The sequence below is a fragment of the Crotalus tigris genome, unplaced genomic scaffold (genome assembly GCF_016545835.1).
Source record: "Crotalus tigris isolate CLP2741 ecotype Arizona unplaced genomic scaffold, ASM1654583v1 scf7180000024427.8105951120:4207309, whole genome shotgun sequence".
In the NCBI taxonomy this organism is placed as follows: Eukaryota; Metazoa; Chordata; class Lepidosauria; order Squamata; family Viperidae; genus Crotalus; species Crotalus tigris.
Window position 1 is genome coordinate 3186609 of NW_024100595.1, and position 17175 is coordinate 3203783.

Genomic DNA, 17175 nt, shown 5'->3' on the forward strand with positions numbered 1-17175 from the left:
CAAAGCATATTAAGTCCTTGGGGGGGGGGGGGGGAGGAAGATGACTAATTTGGCTACAGCTTTACACATGCCGAAAAATGCCAGATTGTGCAAGCAAGAAGAGGTGTGGCGGGGCGGAGCGACCCAGGGATCCTCCTCCTGCAACATGCCTGGAATATATATAAACCTTGAGTCCTGCAGAGAACAAGCAGATGCAAAGAGATAACCTGGCAAAAATGACAAGACAGATAAGATCTGCCAACATTGGGCTGATTCTGGCCTTGGTCCTTATGGGTGAGTTACTAAACTTGGACAAAGGGTTAGTGAAACTAGGTGTGGGACTGGGCGATACAGGGCTAGTTTGATTTATAACTTATTACATAGCAGATTCAGCTGGCGGTTGGATAATCTACAGTTTGTTTACTAAGAAGGTAATGGGGTGGTTAAATGGAGCGTCTCCCTCCTCAACAGACCCTGTTTTGGGGCGACAGAAAACAAAGCCAAATTTGCAGTTTTGGCTAAAACAAATATTATCTGCCATAAATACATTGATAGAGTTCTACCATGTGCCATATGGTAGGCATGGCTGCATAATGGGTGGGAATAAGGGCCATTAAGGGCCATAACCTCCCCAATTAAATGTATTTATAGTATTTAAGATGTTTCTTTAATGGGGGTTAAGAAATGGCACAAGTGCATGGGAGGGAAGTAGAGCTAATGAACAGGCAGATAGATTAACAACAAGCAGGGAGAGAATGCAAGCCATCGGTACTTTATCAAAAAAAAATGTAAGGGGCTGGAAAGTTGCATAATCTCATCTGATTCTGGATGTTTCTGAAAAAATGGGGGTGCTCAGTATTAGAAAAAAAAACCCAGCTGGAGATGACGTATCCTCTTTGGGACAAACTGGAACAACCAATAACAATTTAGCATCAATCAGATTCTACAGTGTGATATCTTTGTTTAGAATCAATTTAATAATGTCTGGAAGTAGCGCCCTTGGAGCTATTTAGTTCAAAGCCTCCTCATCGCTCATTTTGAAAGAAAAAAGGGTGAAACAAGGGGTCTAAGCAAAGTAGACAGCATTTACTATCCTGGCTGCTCCAGGCTGATCTGCAGAAATCAGTAAGTTTTTTCCCCAATGTGGCAGCGACGATGAGCATCCCTTCCAGGGGCTCTTATTAGTCCTAGAAGCAGGCGATTTCAATATATATTTTCAATTTGTACAGGAAACGAACACTGTTTCACAAGAGAGCAGGGGCAATGATGGAGGAAAGTGATTCACACATGATCCTGAGCCAAAGTTTCAAGAAGCAGGATCACCGTTGCTGATGCTTGTGCAATATATGGCAGACTTTAAGAATAATCAAGGTTTTTGTGCCTTCAGAATCTACCCAACAGGCAGGAATTAAGCAGATAAAAGTTATTCCAAGTCAGGAAGCTCAGTAACAACAACAAAAAAAAAAAAGCTGGCCTGAGGACACCAGAAAACCTTGGAGATGAGTTAACTCTTCTAGATTATAGTGCAGTGTACATATTGGATCTAGACCAGTGTTTCTCAACCACAGCAAAACTTTAAGACAGGTGGACTCTCAACTCCCAGAATTCCCCAGCACCCGTCTTAAAGTTTCTAAGGTTGAGAAACATTGATCTAGTTTTGTCTATTCTCAGTTTCCCACTATAATCGGCCAAGCTTAGGCTACTTATGACTAATTTTTCATATGCATTTATGTGAGTCTTAAAATATGGCTAAAGATTAACCCACTTTGGCACTGGAGAGCACGCATGTACTTCCAGTGTAAAGTTTCTTTCACTGGGGATGTTGCAAATAGGAGAAGATACATTATTCTTCTCTCTGTATTTATGGTTCTTGATAAGTTTGCAGAGGTTATTTTGTGATCTCTCTCTCTCTCTCTCTCTCTCTCTCTCTCTCTCTCTCTCTCTCTCTCTCTCTCTCTCTCTCTCCACCCACCCATCATCTATCTAGACAGCTAGCCAGTCTGCAAGCCCAATCTCTTTGTGCAAAGACATTATGCTGGGGAAATCTCCCCGTGTTGAATTCTTGCCTGCTGTCTTTGCTGACATTCTGTGTCTTGGAGACACCAAAGCAGTCAGTAGAACAAGCTACCACCCCCCAAGGGAGCTGTCAGCTAATGTAAAATGATTCCCAAAGGGCCCTCAGTTGTGCATTCACATCCTCCATCTTGACCTCCCTCGCTTCCTGGGAGCGCTGGGGGGGGGCAGGTTCCCCACTTTTCCCCTGAAGCTCCTTCATGGAAGGAATCTGAAGAAGTGGGAAAGTGAAACAGTTGTGGTTTTATTTGCTAAGAATGTTAAAGTTGGGAAAGGTAGAGTTATAAATCTTCTTTCCCAGCTCAGCAGCACAATCTGTTTTAAATGTCAGAACTCCAACCCCTTAACCTGTGAAATGCTAGTTAAAAAGGGGCAGTTTTGTTTGCCACCATCATTCATCATTCCATCAGACATAAGCAGGAAATCTTTTGAGATTTCAGATCTCAAAATCGAATATTTTATTTGATTTTTCTCAGGATTGCAAAGCCGTTTTACAAGGAAAGGGCTGGCCATGAGCAATGACTGTGCAGATGGCCAGAGCGTCCATGGGGGGTGGGGTGGGGGAGAAGGGATCAAAACAGCAAGATAGCAACTGTTGGTCCTGTTCACAAAATAAGAGAGCTACCCTAAAACACCGGGAATTTTATACATATGTGTTCTCCAGTGCCAGACCGGATTCATTTCCAGCCACGTTTGAGACTCACAGAAATGCATGCAAAAAGATAGTCATGAGTAACCAAAACGTGGCTGATTAGGGACATCCGAGATTAGATGAATCTAGATCAGTGTTTCTCAACCTTAGCAACTTTAAAATGGTTGGACTCCAACTCCCAGAATTTCCCAGTCAACATGAAGACTGAGGAATTCTGGGAGTTGGAGTCCACACATCTTAAAGTTGCTGAAGTTGACATCCAATCTGTACACCACGCTACTATCTAGAGCAGTGGTTCTCAACCTTTTTAATGCTGCGACCCCCAACCGGTCATAAGTCGAGGACTAAACCGGTCGTAAGTCGAGGACTTTCCCTGCCCGGGAGCACCGCACATGCGTGGTGCCTCCCCCTGCGCTGGCCGAGGCGTAGCTGGCAAGCGGCAGAGATGGAGCAGGCCGACCACCGGCTGGCCCACCAGCTGGCCCACCAGCTGGCCCAGCCCAAGGGAGGTAAGGCACCCGCCGGAAAAGGGGAAAAAAATGGCGGACAGCCTTGCTTGGCGACCCCCGTGAAATGGTCGATCGACCCCAAATGGGGTCGCAACCCATAGGTTGAGAACCGCTGATCTAGAGTCCAATCCACATGGCTGTAGTGGCCATTTTGACTTTTTTGACCTCCCCTTGGAGAGTGATTAGGAAAAAGGCACCAATGGTGGGATCTGTATCAAGGCCCGATTTGATATGCTGACACATTATTGTTTGGTTCACTTGATTGCTAAGAAACAGGATAGCCCTTTTTCTGGGGTTTCCCTTTCTTTCTCAACCCTTGTAAACTTCCGTCACAAACATTGGGCAGACAAAATATTGAAATAAGAGATTTATCCCACCTTTTGTGATTTTCCCACATTTTCTGGCTCTTTTGTTCATTTGTATTCTGTATTAGTGCATGCTGTATATCCAGCTACTGCCATTGTTCAAACCTGGGTTCATAATCTGGCTTGTTATTTAAATCTGCCAACAATTAGTGAATGTGGTCATTGAAGGGGGTTTGGGGCATTGTAGGAAATTAAAGTGGCAATCCCTGGTCCTTCCTTCCCTGCTGCTGACAGCCAAATCTAAGAGAGGTGATGAACAGACTCCAGGGGTATAAGCGAGACAATTCAAAAGTCAAAATGGCAGCCATAACTTTCTATACATAAAGAGGGTAGTACCGCCATCTTGATTTTTGTTGTGGCCGCCATCTTGAGTTTTTGGACCCATTCCCTATGCATAGTCTAGAAAGCCTATCAGAAAATACAGCATTTGACCCACATTCTTCTCAATTTTGAACCACAATTTAATTCTAAGGAGGACCTGGCCTATGAGACAAATGAGAGAAAAAGAAAAATCCTGAGAATTATATGTACCACTTCAGATTTTTTTTTAGCAGTGGGAAGAACTTTTAATTATTTTTCAAACATCCGGAAAATAAGAAATTTAGCCAAATGCAGGCTGGCTTTAAAGGAAAGCTATTTCCCTCAGGGTGCTTTCCTTGCCTTTTTCTTTTTACAGACAATATTCAAGAGGATTCCATAAGCACACATACAGACACATTTACTCACACAGCCACACATACATATATTTAAAAACTGAAATCTATATAAACAGCTCAGAACTGCATGCAGGTAGTCCTCAATTTATGACCACAATTGAGCCCAACAGTTCCGTTGCTAAGCGAGGCAGTTATGTGTGTTTCGCTCCATTTTACAACTTTTATGGCCACAGTGGTTAAGCGAATCACTGCAGTTATTAAGCGAATCATGTGGTCGTTAAGCAAATCTGGCTTCTCCCGTTGACTTTAAAAGTTGAAAAAAGGTGACCCTGGGACAGTACAACCATCATAAATACACACCAGGGGTAAAGCAACTAAATTTTGATCACATGGTCCACTTTTTCCAGTGCCGTTGTAACTTCAAAGAGTCACGAAACAAATGGTAAATCAAGATTGTAAGTCGAGGACTTACAAATGGTTGTAAGCCGAGGACTACCTATAATGCTGATTTTACTCAGTGTATAAACTGAACTGGATTCAAAGAATGAGGTCATGAATGCTGAAAGGGCCCTGAAGAGTGATCCCCATTTCTTCTTTCAGGCATAATCTTGCCTCCGTAAAATCTTGCTTCAGGCAGCAGGCTTCCGGATAAAAAGGATTAAGTCACGGTTTGCAAGCATTACACCTACCAAGAGTTTATCTTAGCTCGTGCTAAAGCTCTTAGTCAAGGTGGCTGGCGTGTCCCCTGTTGAGAGAGGGGGGAGAATTCTGCTTTGACAAACAAAGCCACACCAGCCTGTATTTTTAGTGTTTCATCTGGATCTCAGCCTGCCTTGATGGCTCCTGGTCAACGAACAAAATATTCATCCAACTTCAGCTGAATAGACTTGATGTATTAGAAAGTTAGAAAGCAAATGGATTTTATTTAAAAGCAAGGTTCTACATTTAGGCAAGAAAAACCAAATGCACAAGTACAGCATAGGTGGCACCATGCTCAATAGTAGTAACTGTGAGAGGGACCTCGAAGTCCTAGTGGACAATCACTTAAACATGAGCCAGCAGTGTGCTGCAGCTGCCAAAAAGGCCAACACAGTGCTGGGCTGCATTAACCGAGGGATAGAATCAAGATCACGTGAAGTATTAATGCCACTCTACAATGCCTTGGTAAGGCCACACTTGGAATACTGCATCCAGTTTTGGTCACCACGATGTAAAAAAGATGTTGAGACTCTAGAAAGAGTACAGAGAAGAGCAACAAAGATGATTAGGGGACTGAAGGCTAAAACATATAAGGAACGGTTGCTAGAATTGGGTATGTCTAGTTTAACGAAGAGAAGGACAAGGGGGGACATGATAGCAGTATTCCAATATCTCAGGGCTGCCATAAAGAAGAGGGAATTAAGCTATTTTCCAAAGCACCTGAAGGCAGGACAAGAAGCAACGGGTGGAAACTAATCAAGGAGAGAAGCAACCTAGAACTAAGGAGAAACTTCCTGACAGTGAGAACAATTAATCAGTGGAACAGCCTGCCTCCAGAAGCAGTAAATGCTCCAACACTGGAAGTTTTTAAGAAGAGACTGGACAGCCATTTGTCCGAAATGGTGTAGGGTTTCCTGCCTGAGCAGGGGATTGGACTAGATGACCTCCAAGGTCCCTTCCAACTTTACTACTACTACTACTACAACTACTACTACTACTACTACTACTACTATTATTATTGTTATTATTATTATTGAGGCAGAGTTGAGCCTAGGTCAGCAGTAGAGAAGGGTCGAATTTAAGTTTGCCGATCTGGAGAGCAAAGCATTACCCAGAAGTTGTGCTTTAGTTTAGAGGGCATCTGGTTGGTCTCTAGGATGCATAAAATGATGGAGCAGATTAGTATAGACCTGTCCTGGCTTCCCTTCTACATAGTAACCAGAGTTCATCCTAGTTAACTTTCAACCATTACTGAGGCTCTTAATGGCAATTTGCAGGAATTAGCAGTTTACATCTTCCCAACAGAAACGATCGGTCTTGCTGCAGGTAGTCCTCGACTTACAGCCATTCATTTAGTGACCATTCAAAGTTACAATGGCACTGGAAAAAAATCACTTTTCACCCTTCTGACCATTGCAGCATCCTCATGGTCACGTGATCAAAATTCGGATGCTTAGCAACTGGCAGGTAGTCGCGACGGTTGCAGTGTCCTGGGGTCAGCTGATCACTTTTGGCGACCTTCTGACAAGTGGAGTCCGTGAGTCAGAGTCACTTAACAACCATGTTACTAATTTAACAATTGCAATGATTCACTTAACAGCTGTGGCAAGAATGGTCATAAAATGGAGCAAAAGCAATGGAAATGTTGAGCTCAGTTATGGTCATAGGCCGAGGATTTCCTGTATTTACCAACTACTGCTAATCACATGACAATGTTCGTGACACGGGTGCGAAAAAGAAGCCAGTTCAAATATTTGCGGCCAAAATTTCTCATCGCTTCATTGTGTGGAAATCAGGGGAAAATCCTTAAAGGAGCAACTCGGAAGCCCCTTGTATTGGTTAATTGTTCTAAGTGCCTGGAAATTGCCTCTTGCAGTAGCCCCTTCAAACTGAATCACGCATGACTAATACCTCCCGGAACATTTATCTCAAAGGCAATTCTTCACTATCAAATAAAGATTTATAGCCAATTAGAAATTCTCCAGAAAAGCTGAGGGTATTTAATAATAATAATAATAATAATAATAATAATGTCGATAAGAAAGACAAAAAAGTCTGGATAGTGGACATGGCAGTGCCTGGAGACAGCAGAATAGACGAGAAAGAACTGGAGAAGATAACAAAATACAAAAACCTACAAATAGAAATAGAAAGACTGTGGCAAAAGCAAGCAAGAGTAGTACCAATAGTAATAGGCACCTTGGGTGCAATCCCAAAACAACTGGAGAACCACTTGAACACCATTGGCATTGACAAATTTGCCATTAGTCAATTGCAAAAGGCGGCCTTACTAGGAACTGCTTCCATCTTGCGACGATATCTATAAAACCATCAAACATCCACATCTGCCTATCCAAATCCAGTCTGACTGTGCGATGATCCATGATAATAATAATAATAATAATAATAATAATAATAATAATAATAATAATAATAATAAGCTGAAGAAACAGTGGACCACTTGGTAAGCTGTTGCAAGAAGATTGCACAGACTGATTACAAGCAGCGGCATGACAAAGTAGCAACAATGGTGCATTGGAAGATCTGCAAAAAATATCATTTGCCTGTAAGCAAAAACTGGTGGGATCATAAAATAGAGAAAGTCATAGAAAATGAAAAATTAAACTGCTCTGGGACTTCAGAATTCAAACAGACAAGCACCTGCAACATAACACCCCAGACTTAACAATTGTCGATAAGAAAGACAAAAAAGTCTGGATAGTGGACGTGGCAGTGCCTGGAGATAGCAGAATAGAAGAGAAAGAACTGGAGAAGATAACAAAATACAAAGACCTACAAATAGAAATAGAAAGACTGTGGCAAAAGCAAGCAAGGGTAGTACCAATAGTCATAGGCTCCTTGGGCGCAATCCCAAAACAACTGGAGCACCACTTGAACACCATTGGCATTGACAAATTCGCTATTAGTCAATTGCAAAAGGCGGCCTTACTAGGAACTGCTTCCATCCTGCGACGATATCTGTAATACCATCAAACATCCACATCTGCCTATCCCAGGTCCTGGGTAAGGACTCGATAGGTAGACAAAATGCCAAATCCAGTCTGAACATCTGGCTGACTGTGCGATGATCGATAATAATAATAATAATAATAATAATAATAATAATAATAATAATAATAATAAAGTTGGAAGGGACCTTGGAGGTCATCTAGTCCAACCTCCTGCTCAGGCAGGAAACCCTATACTGTTTCGGACGAATGGCTGTCCAGTCTCTTCTTAAAAACTTCCAGTGTTGGAGCATTCACAGCTTCTGGAGGCAGGTTGTTCCACTGGTTAATTGTTCTAACTGTCAGGAAGTTTCTCCTTAGTTGTAGGTTTCTTCTCTCCTTGATTAGTTTCCACCTGTTGCTTCTTGTCCTGCCTTCAGGTGCTTTGGAAAATAGCTTAATTCCCTCTTCTTTATGGCAGCCCCTGAGATATTGGAATACTGCTATCATGTCCCCCCTTGTCCTTCTCTTCGTTAAACTAGACATACCCAATTCCAGCAGCCGTTCCTTATATGCTTTAGCCTCCAGTCCCCTAATCATCTTTGTTGCTCTTCTCTGCACTCTTTCTAGAGTCTCAACATCTTTTTTACATCGTGGTGACCAAAACTGGATGCAGTATTCCAAGCGTGGCCTTACCAAGGCATTGAAGAGTGGTATTAACACTTCGCGTGATCTTGATTCTATCCCTCTGTTAATGCAGCCTAGCACTGTGTTGGCTTTTTTGGCAGCTGCAGCACACTGCTGGCTCATATTTAAATGATTGTCCACTAGGACAGGGTTTTTCAACCTTTTCACCCATTGTACCACTTTTAGGATATGGCAACATCCGAGTACCACCAGTCGCCTAGCAAGGTGTCAAAAGCTTGATGACCAAAAAAAAAAACAAAAAAAAAGAAAAAAAGTGATAAAGTACAGGTAGTCCTTGACTTACAACAGTTCGCTTAGTGACTGTTCGAAGTTACGATAGCACTGAAAAAAGTGTCCCCCAAGCCACAGCCGAGCAAGACACCTGCCTGCCCACCCAGTGGCATTCTTCCTCCTGTCTGAGGTTTTCATTGTTGTGAGCATTTCTGTTGAGGATTGGCAGTGGGGATGGGGTGGGGGATGTTTGGTTTTTATTTCCCCCATTTGCTGGGTGGTTGCAGCAGGTTTTGGTCACTTCACATGACCCTGGGACACTGTGACCGTCATAAATATGAATCAGTGGCCAAGCATCTGAATGTAAATCACAAGACCCTGGAGAGGCTGCAACATTCCAGCTGATTGGCGCTTCTTCAGGGCTCAGCGGAAGCGCCAGGATCAGTGCTGAGCTCCAGCTGAAAAGCGGCACTGATCATGGCACTTCCGCTGAGCCCTGACAGCCCTGCAGCTCCAGCCATCTCTCGATCAGTCTTGTGCAGTGCTGCCACCGGTTCAGCTCATTCCCCTCCCCCGCTACCACTTTTCTAGGATGGTCGCGTACCACCTGCCAGGTGCCAATGTACCACAGGTGGTACCTGTACCACTGGTTGAAAAGCCCTGCACTAGGACTCTGAGATCCCTCTCACAGTTATCCACAGTATTTGTGGATTCATTTCTAATTGTTGATACTTTATCTTAGTTATATGTAACTTTAAATGTCTGTTTGGTAGCAAAGGGGATTTATATAAGCATTTAACAAACTGAATTTATTTTTGAAAGGATTTTAGCACTCACAACCCTGTTTTTTTTTGTTTTGTTTTTACCAGTTCTTCACAGAGGATCATCAGCTCCAGGTATGATTATTAATGGGCCATACTTTTTTTATTTATTTCACAATTCTTTCTCATTAAAGTAGAGTAATAAAGCATTAAGGCTGGGCTGAAAATGAATTAGTACGTGACCCTTCCATCCTAGGCTTGAAAGGTAGCTGCAAACAATATTTGGGTGGGCTTAAAATGTTGGCTTCTGTGTTTCAATTGGAAAATGTTTCAAAATCGGTCTTGCATCATGTTGATGTGATTAGGGCTATTTCATAAACGAAGCATGATTTCCCCGGCTGGCAAACTTTGCACATGCAAGTTGTCTGTATTTATTGTTGCAATGAATAAAATGTTTCTTTTATTTACGATATTTTTTTTCTTCAATTTATTTGTGTCCTCCTTTTCATTGTAAAAAAGTTGGTCACCTTACTATCAGGTCAGGGCTAATTTGGTATGCTGGTTAAAACACCAGGCTACAAATCAAGAGAGTTGACTTCTAGTCCCACCATAGGCATGAAACCAGCTAGATGACTCAGGCCGGCCACTTTCGATCAGCCCTGGGAAGCAGGCAAGGGCAAACCACTTTGCCCAACAGAATTGCAGAGTCTCATCTAGGCCGTTGCCAGGAGTCAATACTGGCTCCAAGGCACCAAAGCAAGATTGGATAACCTCTGTACAAGATGCCTTTTAATCTTCCTGTTCCCCATCCAGCGTTAACGTGTGGAATTCAACGGCCTGTTCTACGGATCGCGGGTGGCGTGAATGCCCAGCCTGGCGAGTGGCGGTGGCAAGTCAGTATCCAATTTCGCAACCAACATGTATGCGGAGGAAGCCTCATTAATGATCAATGGATTGTCACTGCTGCCCATTGCTTTTTCGAGTAAGTGAACCTAGGTACCCTTTTCTTCATGCCCCTAAATATGCTTCTTAGCCTGACAAGGTTCTTTGTACCTCCTGTTGACTCTTTGGTGGCTCAACCTCCTTCTGTCACCATTCCCCATTGAAGACCGTTTTGATTTTAATTGGCTACAGCAGTGGTTCTCAACCTGTGGGTCGGGACTCCATTTGGGGCCGAACGACCATTTCACGGGGGTCGCCAAACAATGCAGTCCACCATTTTTTCCCCCCTTTCCTTAGCTGTGCTACTCTCTTTTATTCTATTGGCTTTTGAAAGCCAATAGAATAGACTCTCTTGAATAGAGTCTAATTCTATTGGCTTTCAAAAGCCAATAGGAATTGTCCAGGCTGTCTCTGCCCTGCTGAGCCCGCCAAAAGTTCCATTCTGCAAACGGTGCTGCACCAGTTGAGTAGTCCTCGACTTACGACCGGTTGAGTAGTCCTCGACTTACGACCGGTTGGGGATCGCGGCATTAAAAAGGTTGAGAACCACTGGGCTACAGAAAGCTGCTTTTGTTATGATGTATGTAGTTGGCTTTGGTGCAGCAGCATGAAGGATCTGTCAGACCCCAAAAGGCCTTCCTTTTCTGCAATGCACTCTCTATAACTATACTTTGTTTAAATGTTGATATTATCACTTTGTTGTAATTTTACACATTACATATACAATACAAGGCCATTATAATTTTACACATCTGGACCTCACTTAGAGTTGCTAGTTAGATTGTTTACTAAATGTATGTTAATTTTGTCTTAGAATTGATTCTGTTCATCATCGCACACACACACACAGACATACATATATATGGATATGCATCCATATCCCAATCTGCCTGTCTGTCTAGCTACCTATCTAGCTCAGACATATCAAACACAAGGCCTGGGGGCCAGGTGCAGCCCGCAACGTGATTTCATGTGGCCTGCGAAGCCATCCTGGAAACAGTGAGGGAATGGCCCCCGCTGCCTTGGCCCCAGTCCAGGCCAGCCGGGAGCCAATGTACAATTTTGTGGTGGCCATCTATGCTGAAACACATTCAGTCTTAGCTCTACAAGGCCATCTGGAAACAGCGAGGAACCAGCCCCTGCCACGTTGGCCCCGCCCCCTGGGTGCATGCTGGGGAGGTGTCACCCTTTGTGAGGAATGAAGAAATGCACCATCGCCTGGAAGTGGCCAACAAATGGCCCTTGTCTACTTCACATATCTGGCTTGATGGGCTCCGGGGGAGGGGTTTTGGCAGACTCTTCCAGTGGACCATGCCTTGGCACTTGCCCTGGTCCTACCCCCTTCTGCCAGAGACCCTCAGATCTGTCCCACTCCTGCCCAGGCCCCCACAGGCACCCTTGACATGAATGATGGAGAGCTGGCCATGCCCACCCAGTAGGCCATACCCACTCCAGCCATGCCCACCCAGTAGGCTGCGCCCACCTTGGCCATATCTATCCAGCCCCCCCCCCCCCGAGGACAACTGCAATGCTAATGTGGCCCTCAATGAAATTGAGTTTGACACCCCTGATCTAGCTAGTAGCTTGTACTAGTCTACAATTGCAATAACTGACTCAAACGGAACCAAATCAAATTGAACCAGTAGCTGCTGAACACCAGAACAAATCATTGGGTTGGCTATTCTGGAACCAATTCTCCAGAAAGACAGAGAGCTGCATAGTTCTACCCGGAGATACAAGGTACTGGTAGTTTAGGTGTGTCTGAATGAAATCAATACAGGTAGTCCTCAACTTAACGACCACAATTGAGCTCAAATGTTCTGCTGCTAAGCAAGACAGCTATGTGAGTTTTGCCCCGTTTTATGACCTTTCTTGCCACAACTGTTAAGTGAATCACTGTAGTTCTTAAGTTAATAATGTGGTTGTTAAGTGAATCTGGCTTCCCCATTGATAGCTTGTCAGGTGGTCAGAACAGACAATCACATGACTCCAGGACACTGCAACCGTCATAAATATGAGTCAGGTACCGAGTATCTGGATTTTGATCATGTGATGATGGGGATGCTCCAACGATCGTTAAGTGTGAAAAAAGGGTCAGAAGTGACTTTTTTCAGTGCCACTGTAATCTCAAACAGTCACTAAACAAATGGTTGTAAATCGAGGACAAGCTGTAATTAACAGACATTTCAGGACTGTTCCCTCTGTCTTTACTAAAAGTGATCAGCTTTTTTCTATCAATTCATTGCAAACCCCCGACATTTACCTCAAGGCACTCTTTCTTCAACCTGGTGCCTCTCACTGAAGCCCTTGGTTTAATCAACCTCAGCCATTTATACTGGCTGTAAATGATGGGAATTGTGGTCTGGCACATCAAAGTGGCACAAGATAGCTGATGTTTGGAGGGGCTTAGAGCTCTCTTATATGGATACTGTTTTATTCCAGGATTGAAAAAGAAATCCACGTGGAGCGCTGGAGCGTGCTCTTGGGAAGTCTGAAGCTGACAGGCCGGAGGGGCAGAGGGTCAAAACGGAACGTCTCCATGATTATCCCTTACGAAAACTACACCAGCTATGAGATGGGTCATGACATCGCTCTGGTGCACCTGGCCAAGCCGGTGCACTTCAACAGAGACATTGCACCCATCTGCCTGCCCTATGCTGATCACCGTTTCGCCTTTGGGACCCAGTGCTGGTTGACTGGCTGGGGAGACGTCGATGCCAATGGTAAACATAAGGGGTTAGAGCAGGGGTCCCCAACCCCCGGTCTGTGGACCAGTACTGGGCTGCGGCATGCCAACAACCGGTCTGCGCAAACAAGCAAAGCCCCATCCGCAGGATGCAGGCAGCACACAAAACCACGCCCCGTCTGGTCCATGGAAAAACCTCTCTCCACATAACCAGTCCCTGGTGCCCAAAAGGTTGGGGACCTCTGGGTTAGAGTGGAGAGGCCTGGTGGGTCTTTATATCTAGGTCTAGGAATCGGTAAAATACAGTTGTGTCTTTTTTTAAATGAAGGGTCTGGAGCAGGGGTGTCAAACTCAATTTCATTGAGGGCCGCATCAGCATTGCAGTTGTCCTCGAGGGGCCGGGTAGGTGTGGCCAGGGTGGGCATGGCCTACTGGGTGGGTATGGCTGGAGTGGGTGTGGCCTACTGGGTGGGCATGGCCAGCTGTACATTGTTCGCGTCAAAGTGCCTGTGGGGGCCTGGGCAGGAGTGGGACAGATCTGAGGGTCTCTGGCAGAAGGGGGTGGGACCAGGGCAAGCGCCAAGGCATGGTCCACTGGAAGAGTCTGCTGAAACTTCTCCCCCAGAGCCCATCAAGCCGGATATGTGAAGTAGGCAAGGGCCATTTGCTGGCCACTTCCAGGCGATGGTGCATTTCTTCATTCCTCACAAAGGGTGACACCTCCCCAGCATGCACCCAGGAAGCGGGGCAGACGTGGCAGTGGCTGGTTCCTCGCTGTTTCCAGACAGCTTTGTGGAGCTAAGACTGAATGCATTTCAGCATAGATGGCCACCACAAAATTGTACATTGGCTCCTGGCTTGCCTGGGCCGGGGCCAAGGCAGTGGGGACTATTCCCTCACTGTTTCTAGGATGGCTTCGTGGGCCACATGAAACCACGTCAAGGGCCACATCCGGCCCCCGGACCTTGTGTTTAACATGTCTGGTTTGAAGTTTCTTATTTATAAGGAGAGGCTTTAGGGCAGAGTTCCCCAACCTTTCCAGCTTTGTGGATCAGCGGGGGGGGGTGGTGGTTCCATGTGAGCAAAGGGCAAATGCATGCATGCGCAGCTCCATTTGCATGAACAGCGGGCACGTGCAGCTTCCGCTCACACAAATGGAACACCCGTGGACACGCTCAGCCACTGCTTGCGCAAGTGGGGATGTGTGCGCGCGCTTGCCCTCCACTTCTGCAGCCCGGTTCCAAATGACTCAAGGCCTGGTAGTATGGGCCATGGCCCAAAGGTTGGGGAACCTTGCTTTAGGTGGGTCCTGGACATGTTACGTACGGATAAAACTATCACTGGCCATCATCATGCTGGTTACATTCTTTTCCCCCTCTGTGGGGAGAAACCAGCATACTGAGAAAGAGGTGGTCCCTAGGTGATTAGAAGCCAGGATCCATAGAAGTGATGGGATTAGTGGCAATGGATACAGCCCCATAGAGAACCAGGAAGAAACTGGGGCTGAAGCCAAGCTGAAGTGAAGTGGAGGTGGAACAGGACAGTATCTTGCCTGAGACTCTACAGGTAGTCCTCAACTTATAGGAGTTCATTTAGTGACCGTTTGAAGTTACAACAGCACAAAAAAAGTGACTTATGACTGTTTTTTACATGACCGTTGCGATATCCCCATGGTCACCTGATCAAAATTCAGGTGCTTGGCAACTGACTCATATTTATGATGGTTGCACCGTCCTGGGGTCATTTGATCACCTTTTGTGACTTTCTGACCAGCAAAGTTAATGGGGAAGCCAGATTTACTGAACAACCATGTTACTAATTTAACAACTGCAGGTGATTCACTTTACAATTGTGGCAAGAAAGGTCACAACATGTCTTGCTCAGTGACAGAAATTTTGGGCTCAGTTGTGGTCATAAGTTAAAGACTACCTGTGCTAGAGACAAGAGAATGAATATGTTTGTGCAAGCATAGTAGTGTTTGTATGTGCATGCTTGAGTGTATCTGGAATGTGTGCATGCATGTATTTCAATGCAAAGTGTTGTGTTTAGGGCTGCAGGTTTAACCTCATTCCTTCTTGTCTTCCAGTCCATCTGCCAGACCCCATGCCCCTCCAAGAAATAACCATGGACCTCTTGACCGTCGACACCTGCAACTGCATTTACAGCAATCTGCGCAACAGGCGGATCATCAACCCTGCCTTGCCTGGCATGGTCTGTGCCCTGACCCCTGACCGCAAGAGAGGACCTTGTAAGGTTAGTCAAACATTACAATCTCCAAAGAAGCATGCGTTTGTCTGGCCACTTCCTTACTGTTGGAATGCATGTTGGAATACATTTTGTATTGCAACAACTACAGAAGCATTCAGCCAGTAGGTGGCAGTATTTACAAGTTTGGACTTGCGGTATATACTCTATGCTCTTTTGTCCTAAGTAGCTTCCTGTTTCCTGTTACAGTAATATAGTTGAGCAGTAAAGCACATGGTGACTGTACTTTGCTCTGTGTGGTGCTTTATATAAACAGAATTTCTAACACAAACCCTGCCGACTTGACAGGGAATTGCATAGCAAGTGTCCAAACGAATTCAGAGACACTGACGCAAGCTTGCAGCTTATACAAATATATTTTACATCTATATTTACAGCAGACAAGATAGTTAGACAAACAAGAGCATCATGAGGTAAATCACAGAGCATGTAGGGCACACAGAAGAAAAAGGTGGGAAAAAAGAGAAACTTCCCCTCCACACCCACCGCTACCAATCACAGTGCAGATTACCTCAGGCAGGAGCCAGCATCTCCAACCAATCAACTACAGTTGTGTGTTCTAGTTCTCTGTGCGAGCCCAATGTTCCAGCTACTAAATTTAAATAACTTTAAATTTACCTTGATGGAGAAGAATTGTACATAATTTAAAATTGTTAATTTTAAAGCAAGAATGTTTCTAGACCTCTAGTTCTAAGCTTGGGAGTCGGCAGCAATACTTGAGGGAATCTTCAAATCCAGAGGCTAGGAAACATTTCAGGAAGTTGTACAATTCCCTCTTTTCCCTCCATTTTTTTTTTCTGGCTGGCACAGAATCCAGCAGACAGTCTTATGTATAACTTGAGATCATTCAGTCTAGCTCAGGGGTTGGCAACCTTGGCTCTTTTATGACTCATGGACTTCAGCTCCCAGAATTCCTGAGCCAGCATGGCTCAGCTTGGAAACCTCTCCCTTTCCCCTCAGCATGGCTGTCTCAGGAATTCTTGGAGTTGAAGTCCATGAGTCATAAAACAGCCAAGGTTGCCTATCCCTGGTCTAGCCCAATATAACAGAATAACAAGGTTGGAAGGGACCTTGGAGATCTTCTAGTCCAACCCCCTGCTCAAGGCAAGAGACCCTATACTATTCCGGACAATGGTTGTCCAGTCTCTTCTTGAGACCTTCAAGTGACGGAGCACCACACAACTTCTGAAGGCAAGTCATTCCACGGATAAATTGTTCTCTTTATCAGGAAATTTCTCCTTAGTTTTAGGTTGCTTCTCTCCCTGATTAATTTCCATCCACTGCTTCTTGTCCTACCTTCACGTGCTTTGGAGAATAGCTTGGCCCCCTTAAGAAAGTCAAGAAGGTGGCTACCACTGGCCATCAAAGCCCCACTCCTTTTTCCACATGCTTCGTGTGTGAACCTTAAAGAGACCTGCAACCTCTGAGTTGGTTGATGTGGCTTCCAGGACATCATTTGTTTGACTTTTGCTATTTCTCCAAACTGGAAATTCTTTGAGAACACAAAACAAGGGAGATGCACCTCAACTTTTGAAATTTTAGTTTAATTTAATCTATCCAAAAGCTCTAAGCCCTAAACCTAAACCTAAGACTAAAAAAAAAAACCCACAAAAAAAGATGCTGAAGCCTTAGAACAAACATGTCAAACACAAGGCCCGGGAGCCGGATGCAGCCCCGATGTGGTTTCATGTGGCCCGTGAAGCCATCCTAGAAACAGTGAGG

The 17175-nt window shown here is 44.7% G+C and overlaps 1 protein-coding gene across 1 annotated transcript in view; it reads left to right on the forward strand.

Moving 5' to 3' along the window:
• Window positions 1–205: 205 nt before the first annotated feature.
• PRSS53 (serine protease 53) overlaps window positions 206–17175 on the forward strand; it is a 28877-nt gene continuing 11907 nt past the window's right edge. The window contains exons 1-5 of the mRNA XM_039330353.1: window positions 206–273; window positions 9669–9695; window positions 10374–10542; window positions 12945–13225; window positions 15275–15441. Of these exons, the coding sequence (XP_039186287.1) occupies window positions 216–273; window positions 9669–9695; window positions 10374–10542; window positions 12945–13225; window positions 15275–15441 (702 nt within the window). The 5' untranslated portion in view covers window positions 206–215. The remainder of the gene's footprint in view (window positions 274–9668; window positions 9696–10373; window positions 10543–12944; window positions 13226–15274; window positions 15442–17175) is intronic.